Source organism: Cucurbita pepo, chromosome 8 (assembly GCF_057944985.1).
Source record: "Cucurbita pepo subsp. pepo isolate OVF chromosome 8, ASM5794498v1, whole genome shotgun sequence".
Lineage (NCBI taxonomy): Eukaryota > Viridiplantae > Streptophyta > Magnoliopsida > Cucurbitales > Cucurbitaceae > Cucurbita > Cucurbita pepo.
In genome coordinates, this window is record NC_141805.1 from 516,279 (window position 1) to 528,289 (window position 12,011).

A 12,011-nucleotide genomic window follows, 5' to 3' on the forward strand; every position below is an offset into this window, starting at 1 on the left:
ATCGTGAGTATCAACATTAAGGTTCCAAATCCAAGTGGTAGCATCATGACCCTTAACTACTGTTCTCGAGAAATGACTAGCTATTGTTCTCGTGACCAGTCTGGCCCTGACCCATTTCTCAAAAGAAGTTTTTACGGGATCCCTATCTACCAAAATTTTGACCGAATGACAGGTCAGGTAAGTTTTCAAAATGCCAAGTGTCATTCCAACAAGGATAAATACCTTATACACTGAAATGCTCCTCAAAGAAGTCAATATCCATTTACAATATGTGAGTTAACATTTGGCTCCTTGAACAAAAAAAAAATGAAAGCTTCAAAGTCATTATCCCATCTAAAATAAGTTAGTGCAGTTGTGACAATCTAAACCCAACCTTGATTCAAACCTCCTGAATGTTCTTCATCTTCAACTTCTCTAATGCTCTTCACTACTTCTGCAACTTTGTTTGATATACATTCTGTGTGCATTTCCAACTCCTTCAAGACTGCTTTCAATTGTTCTTCATATGCTGCACATTTTCTCTTACATTTCTGCTTCTCATTGTACAACTCGAGCGACAATTCTCGAATCCTCTTATCCTTCTCATCCTGCAAAACAAAACGAACGCACGCCCGATGCCAACTTATCAACTCGAATGAATTCATGTGTATCCAAAAAATGATCAAAGCTACGTGCGTCAAGAATGTGGTTGTAAACGCAAGAAATTCGATAGGTTTCGAATAAGAATTCCAGATATGAAGAAAATGAAAACCATTTAAACTGAAGATGGAATGCTATCTATCTATTTCTTTTGACTAAACTTGATGTTTCCGAATACAATTGCCCAAGAAGACGTCTTTTAAAACCGTGAGGCTGACGGCGATATGTAAAGAGCTAAAGTGAATAATATCTGCTAGTGGTGGGCTTGGGTTGTTACAAATGGTATAAGAGCTAGACATCAGGTGGTGTGCCAGCGAGGATGCTAGACCCCGAAGGAGGGTGGATTGTGAGATCTCACATCAGTTGAAGAAGGGAACGAATGCCAACAAAGAAGATGGGCCTCGAAGGGGGGTGGATTGTGAGATCCCATATCAGTTGGAGAAGGGAACAAATCGTTCTTCATAAGGGTATGGAAACCTCTCCCTAGTATACGTATTTTAAAACCATGAGGTTGACGGTGCTATGTAACGGGTCAAAACGAACAATATCTGCTAGAGGTAGGCTTGAGCTATTACACATTAGCTTAAAATAGAACATCCCTTGTTTCAACATGAACAGAAATTATCAAACCAAGACACTAGAGTTTGATGATTGAAAAGTATTCTGATGCAATCTGACAAAGCAAGCCTGATATTGTCTATAGAAAACCATGAACTATGACAAGTATGGACATTGTCTATAGAAATGCATATTAGTTATGTAAAAAAGAACAAGACAAGTCTCAAACATACCTCAGTGAGCAAGTTTTTTCCAGATCCTCGCCATGGAACTTTACTAGGACTCAGCAAGAGATGATTATGATCTTTAACAAATTTTGTGACAGCCCACTTCCCTCCATCCCTTAAAGCTAATCTTATCATTGCTTGACATCCCTCTCGTGTAATAGGTGGGGCTGGAAGTATCCTATCTTTTCTGGATACATACTTCTTAGCTCGGAATCCTTCTTTTGAACAGACAAAATCCTGACCAATCACCTGATTGTTGACACGGGAACGTCGATTATGATGTATTCGAACGGTGAATCCGACACGCCTACCATAATTAACATAGAATTCTCTAGCTTCATCTCTAGAACCAAACTCCATGCCTATGTATGGTTCTGCTCCATCCATAGGTAAATCCACAACAGATTGCTCTGCTACCTTATCATCTTCACGCAGACAAAAGTCCAAGTCCTTATGAATATCATCTATACTCCCACCCTTCTCATAGATTTCGGCCTGGATATCAATGTCACTTTCATCTGAATCAAATGTGTGATTGGATTGGCAATCCATTACTCTCCTACAGGAAGTATATAGCCAAGCTTCAATCAAAGTAAACACCAAACTATATGAAGGAATTATACACAGAAGATCCCCAAATATGAAGACCGTCGTTGTTCTATGTCAATAACCCATCAAAAATTGCAAGAAATGAAGAAAAATTTCAAAAACTTTCAAGGCATCAACGTCTCCCACCCACCAACAGACGCACATTGTGCCAAAATATATAGGGAAATGAAATGAAAGCACAAAAAAGACAAAACAAGATAACATTCTGCCAAATTGGGCATAGTAAAGCGAGACCCAATGACGATTTAGACTCGAAAACCCACTTCTACAAGAGCGTTACGAACATGTGCAGCATTTATGTTGGCAGAGAGTAAGGCATTGTGTAGAAAAAGAGAAAAGAAAGGAATGAATGAAGACGCTTACCAGGAAACGGAGAAGAGTGGAAAAGGGAGGAAACCCTAGATCAGAGGGCGCATGATGGAGAAATGGGTGGGGGAATCCGGAAGGTCTTGGGCCATGGGTGCCGGAAAATGAAGGGAAGAAGGTCGCCGGCAGAAGCGGTTGATCGATCGGCGGGAAGAAGGGAGAGGGTGAGAATGAAGAAGGAATTAGTGAGTACTGATACTGAGTGGTTCAGTTCAGTGTCAGTTTGGGGCAAAGGACAGAGCGTGTGCTGACGCTTCCATTTCCTTTTTTCTCCCTCTTTCCTTTTCTATTTTTATTTTAACTTTACATTAAAATTTATAACAATTATTTTTTTTAAAAAAAAAAAAAAAACGATGCCAAATTTTCGGCTTCAAAAAAGCAAATAATAATAATAATAATAATAATAATAATAATAATAATAATAATAATAATAATAATAATAATAATAATAATAATAATAATAATAATAATAATAATAATCGATCTTACAATTATACAATTTAATTACCATTAATGTGTAAACCTCTCCCTAACTCTCTAAAAGACATGTGCTACGACGCTGGACCCAAGGGACTGAACCCAGGAGAGAGTGGCCTAATAGACGTGTGCTACGACACTAGACCCAAGGGAGAGTGGATTGACCCAGGGGGGACCCAAGGGACTGGACCCAGGAGAGAGTGGCCTAATAGACGTGTGGATTGACCCGGGGGGACCCAAGGGACTGGACCCAGGAGAGAGTGCCCTAATAGACGTGTGGATTGACCCAAGGGAGACCCAAGGGACTAGACCCAGGAGAGAGTGGCCTAATAGACGTGTGCTACGACACTAGACCCAAGGGAGAGTGGATTGACCCAGGGAGAGTGGAGACCCGAGGGAGAGGAGACCCAGGGGAGAGTTGATTGTGAAATTGGGAACTAAACATTCATTGTAAGAGTGTGGTTTTAAAATCTTGAGGAAAAATCCGAAAGTGAAAACCCATAGAAAACAATATAAGTTTAAATTGTTTCAAAAGTAATAAAATATAGACCAAACCGACAAAAAAGAGCATTTCATGACGGTAAAATCATGGTAGACTAATTTTAAGAATTATTAAAAATTAAACATTTAAAATATAAAAACTAAAATGTAATCAAATGGTATTTTTAACACTTTTATTACTATTATTATTTTTTAATAATTTGAAAAGGAACTTGTTTTATTCATTTAAAACTGCTATATTTATAATTATATAATAAATAAGGCTATAACTAAGGGATCAAATTTCTCTACCATTGGTGCCTTAGTTTATACAGTGATGTATAGTTCTAATACAAGTGAGTCGGCTGCATAGAAATAAAGTCTACCAATGAAGCCTGAAGCTTGCAGCTTGCATGAGAGGGTGGGCAAGGTAGGCACCTATGGTCAGTGCAGTGATTGATAGATATGGCAACCGAATGAACTCCTTGTAGTAGTCGTCGGGCAACTTTTGACGACCATCCAGAATGGCAGCAAATGGAACGACGCTCGTTCGCCTTTTCACCGCTTCAAAATCTGCCCCGTATCGCTTTGCTAGCCTCCTGTCCCCGTTCCATACCCCGAACAGATGATGTCCTATCAACCCAATGGAAGCTGCTACTGCAACTGAGTTCCCAATCCAGACTGTGTGAGCAAGGCACCAGATCACCTGTCCAACCATCTTCAAACAGAAACCAAGATTTGGTATGATCAGTGTTTATAAAAAGGTCGTGTTTGTCCTCTCCCCTCGTGAATATCAACATCCGATCTTGAAACAGATAATCATAATATGAGATCTAACTGAATGAAGCGTTCTTTATAAAGGTGTGGAAACCTCTCCTTAACAGATGTGTTTTAAAACCTTGAGGGAAAACCCAAGGAAGACAATATCTTTTAGCAGTGGACTTGGGCAGCTACAAATGGTATCAAAGTCAGACACCAAGCGGTGTGCCAGCAAGGACGCTAGATTGAGGGATCCCACATTGATTGGAGAAGGGAACGAGTGTCAGCAAGGACGCTGAGCCCCAAGGGGGGTAGATTGTGAGATCCCACATCGGTTGAGGAGGAGAACGAAGTATTCTTTATAAGGGTGTAGAAACCTCTCCCTAGTAAACTTGTTTTAAAAACCTTGAGGGGAAACCCGAAAGGGAAAGCCCAAAGAGGACAATATCTACTCGAAGTATGCTTGAACCGTTACACATGAAATCCATTTCGTCTCCCTATCTTCTTGTTTCAAATCTTCAAACGAATTTGTTCCGTAAGATTAAACATGACTTTTACGGGAAAATAGTTTAGTTTGATTTCTATTTTGGTCACTAAGCTTTCATACTCGAGCTCTTTACAGCAGCTAACCAAATATACTTGACATAAGAAAACTTATCTAACATGCCAATGACGACGTTCATCAACGGTTCAAGCCGAAGCAATCAAATAAACAGCAAAGAAACCCTGATACTGTCATGAAATGCAATGAACATTCGAGATAATGAAACACAAACATACCTGTGGATGCCTAGTTATTCTCATGATGCCTGTTTCCCAAAGGTGCATTTTCGGTTTATCGACTGCAGCGACCTCTAGCAGATTAAAAGTAGAAGGATATAGGAAGAAGAAGGAGATAAACGAACTGAGCCACACGAGTTGATGCAATCCGGGAATGCTGTGGAGCTGCCATAACTGTACCCCGTCGTATCGATGGTTAATGAAGTACACCTGAATACAACTCCTTAGTGTAAACAAGTCAATATGGGGGTGTGCATTCAGAGAAGATAAAGGGAAAAGTAGAGGGAAGGAACCTACCACAGTGCTGACAGCCAATGGAAGAGAAACTCCTGCAAACAGAACCCGAAAAGCTCGTTCTCCAACGAGCTTCTCGCCCTGATCTCGGAGACTAGCCAAACCACTGTGGACAACAGCAAAAATGAAAATGAGGGCCAACATCACAACCTGCATAACAAAGTTCCAAGACTGAGATTCAGACATTTAGCAAGGCCATGCACGACATATGCTCAGTTCGTCCTCCCCGGTCGATGGTAAGATTTTCATCTTACAAGTTTCGGGGAAATCGCACAAGCCGCCCCTCGACTATAGGACTTGTTACCATTACACCTTTGAACTTTTAAGATCAATCCGCCCCTTTAACTTTGCTAAGCGTTCCAATCACACTCTTGAACTTATAGTTCGATCAATCACTCCAGTAGTTAGTGCTGCAATCATAGAAGGATCTCTTTATTTATGTAGTGGTCGGCCTCATAGAAGCGTTGCTAGAAGCGACTAGTCGCTTCCCGTATGCCTCTTGACTTAAGGTCTCTTGTTAAATCCGAAGGGCTGATTGCTACACTTAACAAAGTATACGGATCGATTGCAACACTTCAAAGTTCAAGGGTATGATTGTTACAAACTCCATAGTTTAGGGATGGTTTATGCAATTGTTCCAAAGTTCCAGTTTCATCTTTTATACACCAAAATCACCAAATTTAAACATCAGCTAGCAATGGAATTTAGTAAATTGGAAGCCAGTTCATCCAGCTATAAACACCCATTAGCTTCAACCAAAACCAATCTTAAGCATGTTAAAGAAAAAGAACAACAAAATGATATTGTCCTGCAATCCAGCAGGTCTAGCAATGGAATTATTCCTATACAGTCTTCAGCATGTTCTAATACTCCAAAATGGAAATCAAGCTAAAGAAATGATATAGAAGGGTACCTCATGACTATCCGAAAGTCCAGAAACAGCATCCACGAAGGCCTTCCCAACACCCCCAGCAGAATTATCGATCCAAACAACATTCAACACGAACAGAACAACCCCCAAAATCACAGTGAAATAAGCCCACGACGCCAATTTCTGATCGGAAAGATTAAAAACGGCAGCGTCCTCGCCGACAAGGCCGTCGTCATCCGAGGTAGAGGTCGAACCGCCACTCTCGCTGTCTCCAATAGAAGCCTCAGCCGAAAATCGACGACGGCGGGGAATCGGTGAGGAATTGAGGGAAAAGGGAAGTTGGGGAAGGACATTGGGGGTGGAAATTGAAGAGGGTCGGAGGGTAAGAGCATCGGGACGGCGATGGCGATGGTGGGGTTGGTTAGAAGGGGAGGGAAATGGGGGGAAAAAGAGGGTCGTGGCGGAGGCTACCGCCATTAGAGCACTGTAATCGGAGGTGGTTGTCGATGGAGAGTGGGAGGAGATGGCAAAATGAGGATTGAGGGGGTTGGGGAAATGGAAAGTGGAGAAGAATCTGTGAAAATTGGTGCGCTTCAAAGAAGGATTTGGATTTTGTGGAATTATGTATTTGCAAATTGCAGGCCTTGTCACCCAACATATAGCAATTAACAAAGTTGACGTCCTCACTAACGCTTGTTTCTTTCTTGAATCGACGTGGGACCATCACCAAATCCATCCCCTTCAGGGTCCAGCGTTTTACTGACACACCGTCTCATGTATCAGAAAAGTCATCGTGTTTCAAAAACTCTATCAACGACTTCCTTGCTCGAGAGAATGAGGTAAATGGTGTAATAGGCGATTGTCACCATCAGAGAATATCCCACAACGTGACTCGTGCTTGTGCAAGCTAATGGATAAATAGGGTCGATAGGGAAGGGTTGAGAGGAAGTTTGATCGAGGATAGGATTGTTAGGAGTGACAACAAAGTCGTCCAAAATTAATGTTACGAAAACTTATACTCAAAGTAGTTAATATCATATCATTGTTCCAATTATCACGTGATATTCTGTTAAGAATTTATATAACTCGATTCAATTTACTTATTCGTTCAGGAAAAGGGTACCTAACATCAAAAGTTGTTCTATTCACTTTTGTCCCATCCATCCTTTTCCACCTATGAATTATTTAATTCATGGATAGTATTTTTGTTTTAGTCGACTAAACCCATAATTTAATAAATCAAGGTATTAAAAAACTTTATTAATTATAATATTAAAAATGTATATTTTATAAAATAAAAACTATTTAAACTAATAAACTAATGGTTTTAGTTTTAAAAAATAAGTGGATGAAAATTACTCTCAATGTAAATAGCGTTTTATTTTCCTTTTTTTTTTAGCTCTTTAATTTTTCAAAACACATTTAAATCTTAGTAAAATTTTTAAATGCAAAAAAAAAAAAAAAAAAAAAAAAAAAAAAAAAAAAAAACGGAGCCCTAAATTTGATATTTTTCTGTTTTTATTTGGGCCCATAATTAAAGATTTCAATATACATATTCGGCCCATTTAACCCAAACTGGGCCCACAGTGGGAGTTGTTTCTTCTCTTGCCCATCACCGGACTGTGCTGCCGCTGGTAGGGTTTATTCACAAACTCTCGTACTTTCGCACCTCTGAAAGACGCGCGAAGCCGCTTCTGCGATTCAATTCAGCTCTTTCTTCCATCATCCTCGAGCTTTGCGAATCGCTGATCATGGCAAACAGTATGTATAACGCCTCTTTTGCTTCTCTTGCTTGTCGTTCGTTCGTTTGAATTTTGATTTGGAAGTATGATTTTGGGCTTGTTTCGTTGTTGATGAATGCGTTTGTGGTGGTGCAGCAATGGCTAGATCTTTTCTGCAGGTCGCCGTCACGGAAGAGGTGGCTTCCCCACTCCGAGTTGTTCAGATTGAAGGCTTGGTAACTTTTTCCTGTTCTTTTTCTTGTTTTGCGTTTGATTTAGATTGAACTAATTAGAACTAATTCGTGTTATTAATTCGTCCACCACATAAACAAAACGGATGTTTTCATTTCATACGTTCGGTAATTTTTTTTATAACACAGTAATTCAGAGGATACTTTATTGTTTGTTCGAAGGTTACTGGGTTCTTTTAGTGGTTGCGACGGAGTGCTTAGCGTTATACAACACTATTTTCCATTTTCCATTTGATAATTAGTTTGCCTTCCAATTAGGATTCAGAATTATTGTACTTTCGGTTTTGCCACATTCCTGTCGCGGCTGTATTCTTACCGGAGGAAAAATGATTATATTTGAGGCTTTGGTTTGTTATATAGGGCGAGCAATTAGTGAGGACAAGTGTTTTGAACTTTTTTTATTTTCTTGAATTCTGGTCTTGTACCCCTATGTGAAGGTAAAAACCTTTTGTGTCAACTCTACAGGTTATACTGAAGATAATCAAGCATTGCAAGGAGTTTTCACCCTCCCTTGTGACTGGGCAACTTCTTGGGTTAGATGTTGGTAGCGTTCTTGAAGTTACCAATTGCTTTCCCTTCCCGGTATGAGGAGGCAGTTTGTTTTGTGTTTTGTTTTATGGTTCAGGGATTTTGTTATACTCTTAAACCTCTTCTAATTTATTAACTTGTATCTGTTAGACACGAGAGGAGGATGAGGAGATTGAAGCCGATGGTGCTAATTACCAGCTTGAAATGATGAGATGTCTGAGAGAAGTCAATGTTGACAATAACACTGTTGGATGGTAAGCTTACGTTTATAATAGTGTATGTACATGGTGGACTTGGCATTATTAGTGGACAAATAATGTGTATATGCATGTATGTTTGTTCTGTTCATATGCATTCACTTGTTTTCTTTATGGTTTATTTTTTTACCCTCCATACGTTATAATTTCTTTTTTGTTGCTCATCTACTTTCTTTCTTTCTTTCTTTCTTTCTCTCTTTCTTTCTTTCTTTTTTTTTTTTTTTTTTTTTTTTTTTTTTTTGGATTTTGAAATAGAATAGTATGCAGTTGGTACTATTTTACTTTTGTCCAACTATTGGAGGTTATGGTCCATGCCTGAAACCTGACTTTCAACTAGTCATTAGAACTATTCTCTATTGTCTTGGTTGTATGCAAACATTTTTATTTTGTGAGTTTGGGATGTATGAGTGTAAGGTTAATGCTTCATATGGGTGTTCCTTTGGCTACATCAATACTGAAAAAAGTGTTCTGTTCCTTGGCCTCGATGATATGTTAATACACCCACCCTGCTGTGTTGGTGGAGCTCTTTGGCTGTATTGGTTGACTTTATTGAAAAATGAACTTAGAGTGAAGCTACTTTATTCCCATTGTTCATGTGGAGTGGTTGACATTTTATTTAATCATATTCAGGTACCAGTCAACCTTCTTAGGTTCATATCAGACTGTAGAGTTGATTGAGACCTTTATGAATTATCAGGTATTAGTTTAGTCACTCTCTTATTTATATGTTGTTCTTTATAGAATTCTTGCAATGATTTCTCTATTCATGGTTACTAAGTTCCACTTTATATATATTCGTTAACTCAAAAATTGAGAACTTCAAATTTTAAGGCGTTATATGTGTTCATATGCATTAAATGTGAAATTTTGGTCAACTACAGAGTTTTTGAATCTCTTTTCTTTCTGTGTCTGGCTATTTTATTTGCTGTTTTGATCTGTTGTGGAAATTCTTGTGACAAGTTGGAAGTAGAAGGCTTCTTCCAGTGCCTTGCTTCCTTCTTGAGTATAGAAAGGAAGATCTTCCTTCTGAACTGCCTTTGCAAGGCCGGAATTATTTTGTTTCAACCATAAAGATAAGTAAGGAATCTTTACCTGGATAATTGAATTCAAGGATGAAGGTTAAGATGGAAGAAGTGTAGTAAATGATAAGTACCAAAACAAAGAAAGTGTATTTGACATATATTCTGTATGAGAAATCTTATCTTTGAAGCTAGCATTTACCCAATTACCCAGATTTTATTTTCCTTCTTTGAGGACACCAGCAATGAGGCTACTTTTTTCTACCCTATGGCACATTATTTTCATTTTCCTTCTTCAAGGTTTCACTTTTATAGGGTAGGTCATCCTATTAAAACATAACTTTGCAGGAAAATATCAGGCGGTGTGTCTGCATTATTTATGACCCATCAAGGTCTAATCAAGGCGTCTTAGCTCTCAAGGCATTGAAGCTTTCAGATTCTTTTATGGAGCTTTACCGCAGTAACAACTTTACAGGAGAGAAGTACGTAATTCTTTTGCTTTATTCTTTTAAGTAAAGTTGCTTATTCAAAGTTATTTGTATTGCTGCAACAGGTTGAGGGAGAAGAATTTCTCATGGGTTGATATTTTTGAGGAAATACCTGTAAGTCACTTGGGCCTGTATCTATTCATTTTTTTAACATTATTATAGAAGTTGATCGAATGATTATGTTATGTTTTTTGTTTGTTTTTTCTGTGGTTTAAATCTCGTTTCTATCTTATTTTTTCCTCAATCCGTTGTTGGACCCTGTTGCTGTCTTATTGATGATTGCTCAAAAGTCATTTTAGGTTGACAAACTTTCTGAGTAGACAATGTAATCAAATATCTATCCTATCTCGTGTCTTTATAGATAAAAGTTTCAAATTCAGCCCTCATTAGTGCTTTTATGACTGAGCTTGAAGCTGACTCTCCAGTCACCCAGGTAAAATATCATTTGTCGGTCCTTTTCTTAAAAGTAGGTGATCTAGATTGTATCTTCTGTTTTCGTCTTTATTGATAACATCATTGCTATTTCAGTGTGATTATGACCGCCTACAACTTTCAACTAATCCATTTATGGAGAGGAATGTGGAATTTCTTATTGAATGTATGGATGATTTGTCGGTGGAGCAGCAGAAGGTTCGTGCCCTTTATTGAAGTTTCTGTTTTTTTTTCTTTTAATGATGGTTATGTGCACTATACAATTCAATCTTTCTCTAGTTTCTGTTGTATGATTGGTTGTGGCACAATATAATTCAATATTCTTTTCCAGTTTCAATTCTATTATCGGAGTCTGACCCGTCAGCAAGCTCAGCAGCAAGCATGGCTTCAGAAGAGAAGGTGAATCCATTTAGCTCATTTAAAACGTATATTCTTAATATTCGTGTGCATTTCTGTTGCATCAATGATCATGGTTGGGAATTGTTACTTGGGTTTTTACGAAAACGGTTGTAAGATACATTTGCACATCAACATAAATTGCATGTTCACGAAGTTATGGAATCTGTTCTGCAGGGCTGAGAACATGGCGAGGAAGGCAGCAGGAGAAGAACCTCTCCCTGAGGAGGATCCTGCGAACCCCATCTTTAAACCACTCCCTGAGCCATCACGTTTGGATAGCTATCTCATAACCAATCAAATAGGAAACTACTGCAACCAAATCAATGGGTATGATGCTACCTACTACTACCAATCTTATTGTCCAAAAATGAATAATTTCATTCACTCTTATCATTATCTTGGAGAACCTAATATTCTTGTTGAATGCCCCGAGAGTTAAATAGTGATTTTGTGTATTGAAAAATTTCAGGGTTGCGGGACAGAGTTTCAACAGACTTCATTTGATGAAGGCTTTGCATGACAATTAACTTTCGACGCTTTTGAAGATCTATTCTCTTTGCAGCGTCTATTATTTTTTTTAGTTTTGTTATGCATGTGAAATTGGGAAGAGTAAAACAAGAGATTTTATTTTGATATGAGTCCTAGAGTTGCTGTAATCTATTTTTAATTCAGTCAAATATCATCGGTTCGATTTGCTCCATAAACGTGCTCTCAAGGATTAGGGACAGCTCTACGTGATTTTTATCATAATTTTTTTTCTTCGATGGATCGAAATCAGTTAAGTTAGTTTTGGTTGGTTAGCTCGCTTTTTCGGAGGAGAATAAAAAATAGGTTGGAATATAGACATTGTGAATTT

The 12,011-nt window shown here is 38.5% G+C and overlaps 3 protein-coding genes across 3 annotated transcripts; 1 reads left to right on the forward strand and 2 right to left on the reverse strand.

Moving 5' to 3' along the window:
* Positions 1-178: 178 nt before the first annotated feature.
* Positions 179-2,677, reverse strand: LOC111799783 (uncharacterized). Its single transcript, XM_023683262.2, has 3 exons — positions 2,397-2,677; positions 1,431-1,983; positions 179-587 (listed from the first exon to the last, which is right to left on the reverse strand). Exons 2-3 carry the CDS (start codon positions 1,974-1,976, stop codon positions 363-365), a joined length of 771 nt encoding a protein of 256 aa, XP_023539030.2. The 5' UTR covers positions 1,977-1,983; positions 2,397-2,677; the 3' UTR covers positions 179-362.
* A 970-nt stretch (positions 2,678-3,647) lies between these two features.
* On the reverse strand, positions 3,648-6,683 carry Z-ISO (15-cis-zeta-carotene isomerase). The gene is made up of 4 exons (XM_023684933.2): positions 6,103-6,683; positions 5,193-5,339; positions 4,896-5,105; positions 3,648-4,074 (listed from the first exon to the last, which is right to left on the reverse strand). Exons 1-4 carry the CDS (start codon positions 6,535-6,537, stop codon positions 3,739-3,741), a joined length of 1,128 nt encoding a protein of 375 aa, XP_023540701.2. The 5' UTR covers positions 6,538-6,683; the 3' UTR covers positions 3,648-3,738.
* Positions 6,684-7,662: 979 nt separating this feature from the next.
* On the forward strand, positions 7,663-11,859 carry TIF3H1 (translation initiation factor 3 subunit H1). The gene is made up of 12 exons (XM_023683383.2): positions 7,663-7,821; positions 7,938-8,017; positions 8,498-8,614; positions 8,711-8,814; positions 9,448-9,514; positions 10,185-10,318; positions 10,390-10,438; positions 10,686-10,757; positions 10,853-10,954; positions 11,088-11,155; positions 11,330-11,482; positions 11,625-11,859. Exons 1-12 carry the CDS (start codon positions 7,812-7,814, stop codon positions 11,680-11,682), a joined length of 1,014 nt encoding a protein of 337 aa, XP_023539151.1. The 5' UTR covers positions 7,663-7,811; the 3' UTR covers positions 11,683-11,859.
* The last annotated feature ends 152 nt before the right edge of the window (positions 11,860-12,011 follow it).